This window comes from Ctenopharyngodon idella, chromosome 15, assembly GCF_019924925.1.
Source record: "Ctenopharyngodon idella isolate HZGC_01 chromosome 15, HZGC01, whole genome shotgun sequence".
Lineage (NCBI taxonomy): Eukaryota > Metazoa > Chordata > Actinopteri > Cypriniformes > Xenocyprididae > Ctenopharyngodon > Ctenopharyngodon idella.
In genome coordinates, this window is record NC_067234.1 from 24,760,536 (window position 1) to 24,777,689 (window position 17,154).

General features: G+C 36.0%; 1 protein-coding gene across 6 annotated transcripts in view; it reads left to right on the forward strand.

Moving 5' to 3' along the window:
* The first annotated feature begins 5,398 nt into the window (after nucleotides 1-5,398).
* The window catches only part of synrg (synergin, gamma), a 53,795-nt gene continuing 42,039 nt past the window's right edge, over nucleotides 5,399-17,154 (forward strand). For all 6 annotated transcript variants that reach the window (XM_051861942.1, XM_051861943.1, XM_051861944.1 and 3 more), the window contains exons 1-6: nucleotides 5,399-5,522; nucleotides 13,887-13,927; nucleotides 14,078-14,202; nucleotides 14,559-14,686; nucleotides 14,765-14,870; nucleotides 15,854-15,965. In XM_051861942.1, the coding sequence (XP_051717902.1) occupies nucleotides 5,488-5,522; nucleotides 13,887-13,927; nucleotides 14,078-14,202; nucleotides 14,559-14,686; nucleotides 14,765-14,870; nucleotides 15,854-15,965 (547 nt within the window). In that variant the 5' untranslated portion in view covers nucleotides 5,399-5,487. The remainder of the gene's footprint in view (nucleotides 5,523-13,886; nucleotides 13,928-14,077; nucleotides 14,203-14,558; nucleotides 14,687-14,764; nucleotides 14,871-15,853; nucleotides 15,966-17,154) is intronic.

A 17,154-nucleotide genomic window follows, 5' to 3' on the forward strand; every position in this document is an offset into this window, starting at 1 on the left:
GGCGTGGCTCCTTAGTTGCAGTGAAAGGAACACTTAATGCTTCAACATACCAAGACATTTTGGACAATTTCATGCTCCCAACTTTGTGGGAACAGTTTGGGGATGGCCCCTTCCTGTTCCAACATGACTGCGCACCAGTGCACAAAGCAAGGTCCATGAAGACATGGATGAGCGAGTTTGGTGTGGAGGAACTTGACTGACCTGCACAAAGTCCTGACCTCAACCCGATACAACACCTTTGGGATGAATTAGAGCGGAGACTGCGAGCCAGGCCTTCACGCCAACATCAGTGCCTGACCTCACAAATGCGCTTCTAGAAGAATGGTCAAAAATTCCCATAAACACACTCCTAAACCTTGTGGAAAGCCTTCCCAGAAGAGTTGAGGCCGTTATAGCTGCAAAGGGTGGGCCAACTCCATATTAAACCCTACGGATTAAGAATGGGATGTCATTAAAGTTCATGTGCACGTCACAAAACTTTTGGCAATATGGTGTGTACGTCAAAAGGATCCTCGTTCACACTGTCCCACAAAAAAACGACTAAAAACGCTGTATTATGCTGCCAGGCAAGTAGTTGGTGATGTAAAGAAAACTACACACCTATAGACTGAACATGTAATACGCATGCCCATGATGTCACCGTTTTTTACATATTCATGTTTTTGTAGTTTACATGGAGACGATAATGGTATAGTTTTCAAAAACATACACTTTGAAACCCGTTTTCACAGTTTGCATTTTTAGGCCCCCCAAATCCGTTGTCATGTAAATAAATGGCGATGACGTCATGTACATGGGTATTACATGTTCAGTCTATAGGCAAGTAGTGTTTCTTTACAAAGTGATACTGGCCTGGCAGCAGAATACGGTGTTTTAGTCGTTTTCACGGGTCATTGTGAATGGGGATAGTTTTGTTTATTTTTTTCTTTATTTGCTGTTATGACACAGTACGCCCTGCAGGATAGAATTCGACTGCAAATGTATGACAAAAAACCTGTAATTAGGCAAGTGGGTGTTTATGGGAATATTTTCTTTATGACCTCTGACTATTTTGTTTTTCTGAACCATGATTTTTGTCAACTAACAAATGACATTTTTATTAACCTTTTTTGGTGAAAAAGATTGCGGTGGATATTTCAAACATTTTTGGAATATGACCAACAATTCGGAAATGTCCAACTCTTTTGTCTTGTTAAGCCTAATTTCATAGCCAGCATTTTACGTTTCCTAAATACACATAGCCTAATTAAATAATATTTTCACACTTTTGAATGGCTAGCTTTACTGGAAATGATGACCAATAAAAATACTCTGTACAGCATGTACATATTTACAAATGCTTCTTTGTTTTCTTCAAACATCACATCTTTTCACTGATGCTGTTGTCTCTTTGGTAACAAAAAAGTACACTAGCTTAGTACACTAACTTTTGAAAAAACTTGATTAGGGGCAAAATTGTTATAAATTACATCATAAATGTGGGAAAGCTGTATTTTGGTATTAAAATTTATATAAATCGTTTTACACAATAAATATTAAAATGGTTTAATTCACTCTTGTTTGCATAATCAAAGGATTGAAAATGTGATTGTCACAATGTAAGGCATTTGAAAATTTAGCAAAAATAAAATTAATTAAAATAATTAATTGAGTATGTTAGTTGTAATAAAAATCAACCAATAGCACATAAAAATTGCTTGAAGAGACACCTAAAAGTATATTTTGAGCAATCCTCTTAGCTTGATGCTGATCGCAGCTCATACTGTAGCCATGTTACACTTATTGTGACTTTAAAACTTTTTTTTCAGCTGAATGTGCCTTAAAGTCACTCGTAGAGTTATGAAAGAGAGCGTCCTGCTGAGTATACACTTGTAACCCAATGATGTCGCCCTGTTTGGTTATCAATGAGGCCTTTGATTTTGCTCCCAGGGAGCCACTAAAGATCTTACTGCTGCTCTCTTTTACTGCGCTGCCCTGAAAAGAGCAGAGGAGCAGTGAGAGAGAGAGAGAGAGAGAGAGAAATGCTTATTAGCATTTTGAGGAGGTGCCAATTTAACAATACAGTCAACAACAATGATTATAACCATTGTATTAGTTCAATTCAAGGACAGCGCTGTAAATGCTGGCCTGTAATTCTTGTATTTTAACAAGGCTAATGGCAAAAACACAATAAAGTGTTAATATTACTTCAGATTAATGATGTTGAAAATGATCCTTTTTTTGTGGTATACAATTACAGACTTTAATATTACCAATATTTTGATACTTGATGTTTTGTCAATATGCAGGAGAGAGTGGGGGTAAACTGCACTACTTTTTGTCCTCTAGGGAAGAGGAAATTAAGTGTGTATATATATATATATATATATATATATAGACCTGGATAAATTTAAATAAAAAATTCAATTAAAAAACATAATTTTACCTACCATTTAGGAAAATTTTGAAGGAAGGAAGATATAAAATATCACTCATGTGCATCTTTCTTTTTTTTTTTCTTTTTTTTTGTCAAGATCATTTTCAGCTCGAATAAGCTGATAATAATCATTTGATATTCATGGCAATAAGTATTTGATGCCAATAATCATTTGATATTCCCACATGTTTCTTATATAGGTAGAGAAGGACTGGATCTTCATTTCCGAATAAGACTCAGAGGTCAACATGAGAGCAAGATGGACACACAGAGAACAGAGAGAAGGGACAAAGGGACAGAAAATGGAAGTTACAAACTGAATGTAGCTGTGTGTTTAGTGGTCAGAAGAGAATGGGCACTACATCAACTCCAGCTGGGCCCCAAAGGGTTCTAATGGGCAGGAGAACCCAGCAGGGGTCAGAGGTCAGGAGGCCAATCTCTGCCAGGGCTAATTGGTAACACTGTTTCAAACTGAGATTAAAATTAGCCTTTGAAGTTCTGAACAGTTATAATACTTTTTGAAATACAGTTATGTTTTATTGCATATAATTTCTATAGAATACACTGTAATAAAACATAATATATATAATATAGGCTACATATTACATATTATAAACTATAGATATTTAACATTAATATATATATATATGGTAATGTTAAATATCTATAGTTTATAATATGTAATATGTTTATAACAATGTAATAAAACATAACTGTTATATTTTGAAACATTGTACATTGTATTCATATTAGATAGATAGATAGATAGATAGATAGATAGATACATACATACATACATAGATTATACTGTATATAAACATAATTTCCCAAACTTTTGGTGATAATTTAAATAAATAAATATTTAAATAAATAAATTATTCATTGTTATTTATAATTTCCACTGTCTTCAAAAAAAACTAGAAATTCAGAAAGTTCATAAATTCAGTGAATTCACACAGTTCATAAATATCCAAAGCATACAGTCAGTGAAATAAACTTAATGGCTTGACAGGTTGACAGCAGCTGGAAGACTGGAAGCAAAGTTGGCAGAGAGGAATAAAAACGTCATTATTAATCACTCATTGTTCTGCATCTGTTAAAGGGAAACACACTGCATTCAAAATACAATGATAGTGAAATCCTTACAGATGAGAAACTGAATGTAAACAGACATTTTCATGACCCCACACACTCTGTGAAGGAATTTATCATTCCTGCCTGTGTGATCCTTTGGTAGTTTATTGATCAATTCTCTACACAGACCCACATAGAATGAGAATAGATCCATTCAGGCCATTCGTGTCTAAATGGGAGCTCAGAGACGAATCATACTGTAAAAGGGAGTCCTGACAGATAGCAGTGGCCACGCTGATGCTGGTGCGGGATCCGGTGATTTATGGTGATTGGTGGGATGCTCTGAGTCAGTTGTGGGTTAATGTTCACCTGGGTCACAGAGCCACTGCTGGAACCTGCCTGTATTCACATCAGGCCCTCTGACGAGGCTGGCCTCGAGCTAAACCCACTACTCTCAGTGGGGAAACAGCGTCCTTCATAGCTGCTCAATGGATCCTAATGCTTATGTAAGGTGGCTATTCAGAGAGCTGAATGGGCTTGGGTAGAGGAGAAATATCAATCTTGTCCAATGTATTAACATGCAGCCAAACTCAGTCTCCTCCCCCTCAGTCTCCCCCCATCCATGGTACCATTATTCAAAATAAATAAATAAACTATACTGTTTTCTCCCCATTCATTCAGTGTTTAATTAACTGTACTAATAGCTAATAATCAAGTAAATATGACATTAGCAGTACATTTGAATTTTAGTTTATTTTATAGCCAACATATTTTAACAAAAAGCCTTGGCATAACCTTGTAGTTTCATCTATCTCATTTCCTGTCCAAAAAAAAAAAAAAGATCAACAAAATGTTTATTTATACAAAATATGCATTTATCAAATAACCACATTTAGTACAAAACTAGCTAGCCCCTACAAAGCGACATATTATTATATGATTTATATAATCTGATTTATATAATTTTTATATGATTTATATTCAAATATATGTTGTGTATTTAATTACTTTTTAATTTGATAAAGATTGTCTGTTTAATGTTAATGTTTATTTAAAGTTTAGAAAGCACCAAGATCACACCAGGATTATTATCGTTAACTAAAACTAAAACCAAAAAAATCTTATTTAGCGATACTTGAAATAAAAAAAAAAACATTAACCGAAATCAAATAATATATATATATATATATATATATATATATATTTAAAAAACATGAATTTTATGTATTTTATTACAGCTAGTTGCCAAGACAACATATATAATTTACATTTAGTTTAACTTGATGTAGGCCTACTAAAATAACTACAATTAAAAGTTGAAATAAAAAAAGAAATAAAACTATTTAAAAAAATAACTAATAAAACCAATAGAAATGATTTTTAAACTGTATTTAGTTATGTTCCAAATTTTGGTAACCGGACTGCAAGTGCAAATTTCATATAAAATTAAAATATGAAAATGGAGTAGAAAATAAAAATCCTATTAGAAAATGAACTAGAAAGAAGAAGAAAGTAAAAACTTTTCAGGTCCTATTTTGTACCCTGTTCGTTGAGGCCATAGTGATGTCTAGCGCCCCATGAGACAACCAGAGCCCATTTGCGATATCTGGGACAAATACTACAAAGGCGCCATCGCCTGTGCACTTACAGGAACTGCAACAAACGCAGGTGGTAGAACTGAACATGAGCAAAAAACTGCGCTATTTGCGAAAGATTGAAATTATAATAACGTGTAAAAAACACACAATACAATAACTTACATTTAAGTTTACAAATTAAAAGGACTAATGTCTAAGTTTACTATATAATAAATATTTTTAAATTGTAAAACGAAACGTAAAATGAGTATATAAAAAAGCATTGAAATGAAAAGTATCAGTTTGGATGTTTCCAACTGTTCCAGTCTTTCCAGGAGGTGTGACGCAGCTGATGGTGTGACCCCGGAAGTGTCGCATGTCTCTCCTGAATGATGACGTCATTTCATTGAGCTGTTTAAGATGGCGCTTCGGCCCGGATCAGGGGGAGGTGGCAGGTACAGAATTTCATACTTTAACACTTTGTTATTTATTTTTCTCTATATGTATACGGCTTTTAAAGGCAGTATATATTAATTCACGTGTCTGTTTGAAAATTCATCCGTTGTTCCCGCACAGTTTCACTTTATTTAGCGTAACGTCTGCAGTGTTAATGGCTGATGCTAGTCAGCTGTGATGGTGATGTGACGTTTGTCATACTGCATCAGAATGATCATCCGTCACATTTATATTCGTTTGTTCTTCTTTGCCATACATGTGGATACATAATGATATCGCAAAACATCATTAAACCGCTTGTCAGCCGACTGACTAACACCCAGAAATGGACATGTACTGGCCGTGTCTCAAAACCTAGTGAACTGCCTAACGTTACCTAGACAGCAATTTTGTTGTTTATAGGTTTGTTTAAACGTTTTATTCGACGATGGCATTCTAAAATATTTCTTCGCAGTGTTTCCTACAGAACTGTTCGCAGATACTGAGATGTTTTGCAGCACTGTCCACCTTAAGCTGGACATATAGATAATACAAGCATTAAAACATACACAAATGTATTTACATGTTTATACATTTTTTTTCTTTTGCAAATGATTTAACTTCACGTTGTCATATGAACAACCAATCAGGGGTGCGTTTCCCAAAGCGAACTATGGTCGCAAGTTCCGTCGTTACTAATAGAGTTCAATGGGACTTACGACCATAGCTGACTAAAAAACGCACCCTAGCAATGTGTAAAATTTGGGAGGATCTATTGACAGATATGCAATATAATATACATAACTATGTTTTCAGTGATACATAAAGACCTTACATAAACTGTTATTTATCACCTTAGAATGAGCCATTTCTATCACATACACCGCGGGTCCCCCCTCCATGTCAAGTCGCCATTATTCGCCGGCATGTTTCTACAGCATCCCTAAACGGACAAAACCTCATTGCTTCACACAAGCTACTCTCTGCTCTCTCACACGACAACATGTCAGCCAGACGGCCACCGTAGCTTCTCCGAAAGGGAGGGGTGTGTGCTGTTTGCAACCTCACCACAAGATAAATTTACGCACTGCACCTTTAAGACGCCGATATACTTCGAACGAAGTTCTTTTACGTTCTTCGTTAAGGAGTAAAACGAAATTTGAAATGCGTGACCAGTGATATACTGGTATCGAACATCTGACGCCGCCCACACTGCTGAGAGCGATGGTTAGATGAATATGTAAATATGTGCTCTACACGTTCTTCTCAGTAATAAAATAAACACAACTAAATGAGAAAACTGCAAGCATTTTTATAGAAAGCATAAGAAAAGCGTCTGATAATAACAACATTAGTATGTTGGTACGAGCTCTGCAAATTAGCACTCCAGTCACGTCACGTTTATTTATATAGCACTTTATTCAATAGATGGCTTAAAAGCAAGCAGCTTTACAGTTTCAAACATGAAAACCAGTGTCAGTGCCTCATTTCATCAGAAGCACAACTTCATTTTGTACTATAAAGCGGCTATACAGTGTGTTCATGTTTTCACCCGCGGAGCTCTTACCTCAACAAACTCTACAGACGAAATGAGTCAGAGAACAGTTCCACGCGAATGAAGGCGGAGCCTCAGCGCACACCTCCTATTACGTTATCGTCACGGACCAATGGTAGTACGAAGGTGATTTGCAGCTGGAGCGAACTTTTCCTGAAAGTTCACTTTGGCAAGCCGTTTCGAACTTCGAAAAAGAACACAAAACGAACTTCGTTTTGGCCTGATTTTGTTCGAAATGACGTCACATCAGTTCGTTCTTCGATTTTGTTTGAAGTATATCAGGGCCTTTAATGTTTGCAAACCTTATATATACTAAATTTCGAGAAGTACATAACTGAGTAAAGATGCAGTCGCGTCACATAAATTTTGGCAAAAATTTTCTGACAAAAAGGGTGTCTACTGTCAATATTGCGATATGAAACACAGGTCACACAGAAGTCAATTTCTAACAAAGCAGTCAATTTGAATCTGGTGGGAAATCTGCTTGCTTGCGTGTGACCACTCCTAAAAGCTAAACTGCTATTCAGTAAGTGAATCATATGTTGATTCAGTAAGTTAGTTCATTTAAGCGTTTGTAAGACTTTCTCAGTCTGGTAACTACTAATTCTGTGAGTATTTTCAGTGATTGAAAGAACTGGCTCAGTCATTTGTTCGTGAATCGGACTACACCGTTCCGTTGTATGTTTGTTTATGTGTTCAAAGCAATGGAGGAACCATTCAGAGCGTTTTGAAAAGCCCAAATTTTCTATTCGAATTGTCCATTCTGACCAAAAATATGATTTCATTGTTGATGTCCAGAAATTTATTTCAATATTTCAGTTAGTCCATGATTCCAAAAAGTTATTTTTGATTGTTGACATACAAAATTGCATTTGAATGTTCGCCCATGCACACATGCATCTGAAATTTGATTGAAATAATAATAATGATGTTTAAAAATTTGATTTGAAAATGTTATCTAGGTAGGCAGTTAAATTTTGTCATTGTCTGTTCAAGACTATCTGACGAGACCAGTTTATTCCAATATATTCTACTGTTGAGATAGAAAGCAGCTTTGGAGGCTGATATTCATTGTTTGCTGGTAGCTGACAAACATGTCAGGTTTTGCGAGGTTTTGGTTCATATCAGAGTTAAAGGGATTGGTAGACCAGACCAGAGCCATCCTGACCAGCATGATGCATGTTTGCAGATGAGACATCAGGTCATCCTAACTGTGATGTGGATCTGGTGACTTGACAGCTCCCATGTATATTCATAGTTGTACTGTTGTTTTTCATGTTGCATATATAGTTGACTGAATCAGCATAGTATCACCCTCATGGGCATCACTGAGCTTTCAAATACTGATATCAGGCCACTTTGAATTTGCCAAAGTTTTTATAAAGTAGAACACATAGCTGTCAGAAAGGATGGAAAGGCCAACTTCATGTTTTATTTACCTAAAGGTCTTTAGTCTCTGCTGAACTGCTTGAATAATGAATGTCTAGTTTGAAACGGAGCAGCACCAGGTAATACTGATACCTGCCGTGAAACAAAATAACCACAGGGTTCTACATGGAGCTGCTTTATTTTGGCAATATAATAAAAGTTCAACAGCATAAGTACAATGGGAATTACTGGGAAGGACTTTGTCATGTGTTTTGCCACTTCTGTAAATGATGAGGGACAGGCTAATGTGATTTGCAGAAGAAACAGCTCCATGAAGTTAGATCCAGTCTGGTGGCTATAGCTGTGATGGGCATCTTCCATATGTCCGAGGCTCTCAAACAGCTGCTGTAGAGGGCATAGGGAGTTTATTAGAACAGGTGTAACTGTATTGTTGCTGCCAAAACCGTAAAGATGCTTATCAGGTCTGAGAGTTCAGTAAAAAGACTGAAGACAGCAATGTCATAGATGCAATCTGTTATTCTGTGTGAAAGGCACTAAATAAATAAGCCTGCCTACCCACCCTAACAGACCCAACATGAAAGTGTTTGAGGCCTTTGACAGTTCTCAAATTCCCCTTTCGAGTTACGGAAGGTAAGAGCTGATTATCTGTGACAACTTAAAAAGGATTTAGGGACATTTCTGAAGTTTAATTATATCCCATTTAAAGTATTATTTGGTTAGAAAGATGGATTGAATATGAAGTACTCAACATAGGCTTATTGGAAAAATATTGCTACATTTTTGCAGAACTTCAAAATGGTACTTATACATAAAATTCATGGCAGTTTCCTGCTGAAATGAACACTAGAGGCAGTAAAACACCAACTTTTATTTTTTATTTATTTACTTATTTTTAGAGAGAAATTATAAATACTGGGGCAGATTATTGATTAATAAAGAACTATTTTCATGTGGTTCCTTGCACAATACTATGTTGTGACCTCAAAACACTTTTACCATAGTGCATGATTTATAAACTAATACATTTTGACGTGCACATCCCATAACCAGCTCCATATGTGTGGTTTTCTAATGTAGTAAGCTTTCTCAGTAGCTCACCTTGCACAGCATTGCACTCATGATGCACTTGAGTACAGGTCCTGTGAAACACGAGTCAAAGAGTTTTTCATGATGTTAAATCGGATAGGTTTAGTGTAGGAGGTACGTTGTTTTCAAACAACATTAAAGGGATAGTTCACCCAAAAATTAAAAAATTGTGATCATTTACTCACCCTCATGTCGGTCCAAACCTGTAAGACTTTCGTTCATCTTCGAAACACAAATGAAGATATATTTTAAATAAAATCTGAGATATTTCTGTGCCTCCATTGACAAAAAGTTCATAAAGAGATCGTAAAACGAATCCATGTATGTGAATAAAAGCCTAAATTCAATCTGTTTATCATATAAAGCGATCGTGTCCCTTCAGAAAATTTGGAATAAACTGCTCAGTTCATTAGTTTTACGATCTCTTTACAAACTTTTTTGAAGCGTCAAATGGTAGTGAGTTGTGTAGACTGTCAATGGAGGGACAGAAATAGATTTCATTATGTCTTCATGTTTCTTACGGGTTTGTAACGACATGAGGGTGAGTAAATGATGAGAGAATTTTCTTTTTTGGGTGAACTAACCTTTTAACTTAACTGACATTTCATTTCTGAGCCCTGTGACTTACTGGACGTTTCACCTTATAAATGTTATGAAACCTGCAAGAAGCCACGTGATATAATTTTGCAGAAATGTCACCACAGGCACATTTTTCCAGTGAGTCTCCTTTGGAAGTATTGAGTGTCACTGGTTAGAATATGGAGTGGTTTATGATTTGTGATCAGTCACATTTTCATTTTATTTTGTAGGAAAACTGAGTGTTAAAAATGGTGAGGAAAAAGAATTGTTCACCCAATTTATCAACTTTGTTGATATTCCAACAGGAGATATTTTGCAGAATGTTAAAGACCTGTACACACCGGGACGAATATCGCGCACGATTATTGCTGACGTTTAACGCCTCGTGACTAAACAAAGGGCGCCAATGTGTGTGTGCACACTGACGTGAAAAACGCCAGGCGTAAAAGCGTCATTTTTTTAAAAAAACGCCTTGGGTTCGTTTTTTTGGTTTGACATGCCGCGTTAAAAACTGGCCGACCAATGAGACTGGCGCTTTTGTTGACGTGCCTGGAGCTGCTGAAGTTACAGTAAAATGCGTCTTGGCGGCGTCCAAGCACAAAACGGTCTTGCCGAGCACACATTGATACCAAGACGACAAAGAGAAAGTAAGTAGACGAGGAAACCCCTACAAACTATGGGTGCTCTGCCAGTTCTTGGCCACACCAATACATGTGTATTATATGCCGTTTTATTTCTGTATTTTTACTGTTTTTTTTTTTTTTCCTTAAACATTCAAGAAATATAGTTGAGAATGTCTACTTCACTACTGTCATTGTGACTTATTTGCACTACCGTTTCTGACTACCATCTCCTCATGTCATGTATATGCCGTATATGCCATTTTATATCTGTATTTTTTATCTTCTTTAATTTTATTAGTATCATAAATATGTTTATTTGCACCACCATTCAGCAAAAGCGCCATATACTGTCAGGGAGTGAATTTGCACGTTCACTCGGCGCATCGCCAGTGAAAATCGCTTGGGTTTAAACACGAAAATCGTCTCGAAAAACGCTGGCGATAGGCGCATATGCGTCCCGGTGTGTACAGGCTTTAATGGGGCTTGTTCCCATTGCAGTAAAAGCACACAGAATGTAGGCTTAGGTTTAATGATATAAAAATGAAAACAAACAAATATTGACTTAATAAAACCAAATTTTGTAATGTTTATTCAATAATTTACTCATTTACCACAATGTCAAATTATTTTCATTTGAAATCTTTGTCAGCAAATATTGATATAGCCTATAATTAATTTGATTAAAACTAATGGATTGACAGCCCTAATATTTAATATTTATTAATAAACAAGAATATATTAAAATTGAATATGTACAAGAAATATGAGATTTGAGAGCTGTCATAGAGAGGTAATCACAATGAAAGTTGTTTAGGAATTAAAGAATCAAAGATTTCCTAGTTATTATGATCAACACTTTGCTATCATAGCATGAGATGGGATATTTGGTGGAAGTCCATTGGAGAAAAGCAGCTCTTTAGTATGTTATTCGATATTAGATTACTAACATTCAAGCTGTCAACTCTTTGAACTGAAAAATGGTTCATAACTGTTTAAATATGTTTCAGTAATTCAAATTCTTGTTCATTTTATATTGGTTTGCAAATGTATTGCTTATAAAATTTTTTCCTTCCATTATCCCTATACCAGTTTATCTTAACTACATAATGTTGTTAGACTTCAAAATATTGAAAATGTTGTTAGACAGAAAAAATATTGTAGCTTTAATTCTGTATGGACTATTATTGGATAAATGGCTCTGCATAAAATGTTAGACAGCCATTAATATGCTGTATCGAAGCTGCTGTTTACAGTACATGTGTTTCTCAAAGACAAAATCCTGTCAGAAAAGCTCATTCTCAGGTTTTGCGGTTATAACTGGGTTTGTTCATGGATGGGTGGATGTTGGGAGTAATGGTTTAAAATGGTGGATAGACATGATCTCCCCACCCTGATGTCACAGCAGATCTCTCTTTGAATGTTAATCTGCCTTAATCCAGTGTTTTATTTTTTTCTCCTCCCTCTGTTGTATCACAGTCTCTGTAAGCGCTGTAAAGCTGTGAGCCTGCAGGCAAACAGATGCAACACAGACAGACAGATCGCTTTGTGCCAGAGAGCCTCGGAGGAGTGTTAGCCCACATTTCAGACTATTGGCAAAGCAAACAAAACTAGGCTAACTCTCGATGAGTTAGACACCAAATATGAAATATTTGGCTTCTTAATACAACAAGAAATCTTTATTTTGAATGGTTTTTGAATTCTCAGTAGTGCTTTTTGAATACTGTGGCTTCAACAAAAGGAGTATCTTTTTAACATTTTTTTTTTTTTATACCATAGTAATTGTATTACTATTGTTTAAAGTACTTTTAAAGGAATATGATATTCATTCAGTCTTATGGTATAAAAATACCATGGTATTACCATATGATAACATCACTGTGACTGTACCATGGAATGGTGCTAAGAGTGGTTGTTAGGGTGTTGCTATCTGGTTGCTAAGCTGTTCTGAGTGTTTTTTGTTAGCAGTTTCTTATATTGGTGTAGTTGCTTAAGGTGCCATCCCAGCAGCTGACTTAAGGGCCGTGACACACCAAGTTGTCGGTACGCATTTGTCGGGCTAGTTTTTGCTGCGTGTTCCACACGTTGGCTTCAGCATGTTGAATTGGCGTCAGGGCCATTTTGGTTGGTTCCCCCCTTCAAATTTAAAGGAATTTTAAAACTGAAATTAAATTTTTTTTTTTAAATTGTCCAATTTGACTTGGAATGCTGTTCAGGGGTTTGTTTTTTCCAGTGATAAATTAAACTAGTCATAGTAAAGTTCTTTGGCAAAAAGCCTCCTCCCCATATTTCTGCCAAACAGATGTTACATATTGCTGCTCTGGCATCATTTTTGGTCACGGTGAAGTGCATTCACATTGCCATCATGTTTACATGTTGTAGCCAAAACCTACAACATGTAGGTCAAAACACGCCATCACAGAAGCGCTTATTAAACGCCACTGTTTCAGTCAATGATTTCAGCCCTCCAAAACTATTTCAGCTGAAACCAAATTTTTTGGTGTGTTTGGATGCCAAGATGTCTGTTCGTGAACATGGTCCTTAGCAAGTACCACAAATATTTATTAAAGGGTTAGTTCACCCAAAAATTTAATTTCTGTCATTATTCACCCTCATGTCGTTCCAAACCCGTTAGACCTTCGTTCATCTTTAACACAAATTAAGATATTTTTGATGAAATCTGAGAGCTTTCTGATCCCCAAGAGAAGCTACTTAATTACCACATTCAAGGTCCAGAAAGGTAGTAAAAACATTGTTAAAATAGTACATGTGACTACAGTGGTTCAACCTTAATGTTATGAAGTGACGAGAATACTAACTAACCCTTGAAAGTTGAGCATAATCGTTTTTACATTACTGTTGTAGGATAACCATAACCATAATTGTAATGTGTTTCTTAGCTGTGAAAACATTGTAATGGAGGGCCAATATTGGAAATATTTTCCACTGTGGTGGAACCTTTTAGAATAATGGACTTCGGCTGTTTTCATAAATGTTTTCTCAGTTGAATGATTGATTGGTTGCCTTTAGTTGTCTCTTGTGGAGGGCGATAGAGTAAAGACATTAGTTTGACACTGCAATGAGCTTCAGGGGTTTGAAATGGGCAGCCTGGTAAATGACTACAATATTGAATGTGCCTGTCTTTTCTTTTCTAGTTTTATGTACCCTGTAGGAGGGGGCATTGCACCACCGCAAGGTAAGAAGCTAATGTTTTGCCTGTATTTTGCATCTTTTCACATTAGATCATTTTTATTGGATATGTTTCTCCAATGTAACATCTTTTATAACATTTAAATGCATTTTTTTATGTTTTTAAAGTCATTTTTAAATGGTTATTTAATGGCAGGAATGATGCCCATGCAGCAGCAACAGCAGCAGGGCTTCCCCATGGTCCAGGTCATGCAGCCCAACATGCAAGGCATGATGGGAATGAATTTTGGAGCACAGATGCCTGGTGCCATGCCAATGCAGGTCTGTTCTGTTTTTGAGACACTTTAGAAATGTCTAAGACATGCATTAAAGGGATAGTTCACCCAAAAATGAAAATTCTGTCATCATTTACTCACCCTCAAGTAGTTCCAAACCTTTATGAATTTCTTTGTTCTGCTGAACACAAAGGAAGATATTTCTGTTTGGTTTCTAACCTTCTTCCAAATATCTTCCATTGTGTTCAGCAGAACAAAGAAATTCGTACAGGTTTGGAACTACTTGAGGGTGAATAAATGATGACAGAATTTTCATTTTTGGGTGAACTATCCCTTTAACAATAAAAAATGTGGACATCAGAATCGTTAGATGTCCTAAATATCTTTCTCCCGTGTTTCTAGGGAGGGATGGCAATGGGCATGCAGACTCCTGGGATGCAGTTCATGGGTCAGCCTCAGTTCATGGGCATGAGGGGCCCAGGGCCACAGTTCCCTGCGGACATACAGAAGCAGATGGCGGAGGAGCATCAGTAAGACTTTACATATTCACGCTGTTGGAAAGTTCTTTTGCACACCAGAACTCGTCTCTGATTAGTGTGTGTCCATAGAAAACGTCTGGAGCAGCAGCAGCGGATGCTGGAAGAGGACCGAAAGAGAAGACAGTTTGAGGAGCAGAAACAGAAACTGCGTCTACTGAGCAGCGTCAAACCCAAAGTGAGCAAGTCAACATGACATATTTCCTTACTAAATATTAGGCTTGTTGTGATTATTACATAATTGCCTAGAGCTGCATGATTAATCGTTAAAAGATCGCAATTTCGATTCAAACACTCACGCGATCTCATTCTTAAATGACAGTGAATCGCCTGTGTCTATTAAACCTTTGACAAAATTATAGCAAACATTCAGATCTGCATTTGCGCTGCCACTGATCCAGAGAGAGCAGTTATCACAGGTATGAAACGGCTTCACAAACAATCTTTTCAACCACACTATCATTATTTCTGTGTTACAAATATTCAGACTATTACAGTACTGGGATAGAAGTTTAAAGTTTGGATATAAACACTGATGTCTACAGTAGTGATAATAATAGAGTAAAGCACCTTTTGAAAGTAACAGCGCTTCAAATAAAGATTGTGGCAATTACATCGTTATGCCAGTACGTGGCAACAAGTGACTTAAAAATGTGTCATTGAATCATTCATTCAAGAGATTCGTTCAAAAACGCTATTCATCCAGTAATGAAACAAGTGAAGTATTTATGAGTGAGTCATTGAATCATTCATTCAAACCGATTGTTTTTATATATATATATTTTTTTAATGCATTCAGATTAAATAAACATTTTAAATAGACTGCAGCAATTAACATTTTGTCTGAACCTCTAGTAAATTACATGTTGTTTTGTTTAGTTGTTTCCTGTCTGTTCAGAATTGTGGGAGAATCGTGATCTCTAACTAAAAATTGTGATTTTCAATTTATCCAGAATCATGCAGCTCCTATAACTGCCTGATTAGTATTATTTAATTTAATCATGATTATTGTCCACTTTATATTCCAATCATAAATTGCCATCCAAACTAGGTATTTGATGACAATATAGGTACCATAAAATGTTTGAGAAGTTTATTAAAATAAAAATAAGAGTTATTGCTAAAGTTATAGCTAAAAAAAAAACTTCTATTTTTGTACAGAGTGGGGAGAAGAGTCGTGACGATGCCTTAGAGGCCATAAAAGGAAATCTGGATGGGTTCAGCAGAGATGCCAAGATGCATCCAACACCATCTTCACAGTCTAAGAAACCAGGTACATCCAGTGACCCGGTCTAGCTGCCTGACTGCCTTCAGGCCATTTGCTTTTCATGTCCTTGCCCATGACGTCAAGGGTCACATCAATGGTCCAGACAGCTTTTGACAAGGCCAGAGTGGCTGTCAAGAGCTGAAGGACATTACCAGGGACACACACACACACTGTTAAAGGGATAGTTCACCCAAAAATAAAAATCTGTCATCATTTACTCCCATGACTTTTTCCCCCTCTGGAACACAAGAGGATTTTGAAGAATTGTACTGGATGATGTTGGACAGGTTGGACTGTCATGAGGTTGGGTAAATGATAACAGAATTTTTATTTTTGGGTGAACTATTCTTGTAAAGCATTGCTATTCTGTCTCAACCCAAACACACCACACCTTTTTCATTGAGCCAAACAGCTGTTTTTTCCCCAGCAGCCACCAGGAGGCCCTCCAAGATGTTTCTGTTTGCGGTTTTCTCATCCTCCATATAACACATTATCCTCCACCTTCACACTCTTGCAGTTTCACCCCTCACACCTGCAGAAGAGCTTAATATCACTCACAGTGTTTCTAGTTAACTGTTTCTTCAGTTTTGGGGAAAAAACCTGTATTTAGTGAAGTGTCCAAAATTAACTTTTTGCCACCCCTAAAATTTGTAGGTGAATTGAAAAAAATACACTGGATATTTATATTTATCACCGGTTATAAAATTTCTGTTTTATGGCTTAATGTGAACTTTGGGGTCAGTAAGAATTTTTTTTTTTTAATAATGTTTTTGAAAGAAGTCTCTTATTCTCAAGGCTGCATTTATTTAATGAGAAATACAGTAAAAACAGTAATATTGTGAAATATTTTTACAATTTAAAATTATTTTATATTTTAATATATATTTAAAAAAAAACAATTTATTCCTGTGATGGCAAAAATGTCTTTATTGTCTCCTTTCGAACAATTTAATTTATCCTTGCTTAACAAATGTATTAATTTCTTTAAAAAATTTTTTTTTTTTTAAATTACTGACCCCAAAGTTCTGTATAGTAGTGTATCTACACAAAAGGGATTCTGTCTTATATAAACCTCTAATGGTTAATTTTGAAGTAAAACATGTTAGAAGGCATAACAGATGTTTTTTTAGTAGAATGTTCTTGGATTTGTGTCATAAGTCTGATTGGTCAGATTGTTGTTCTTAAAATTGGACTT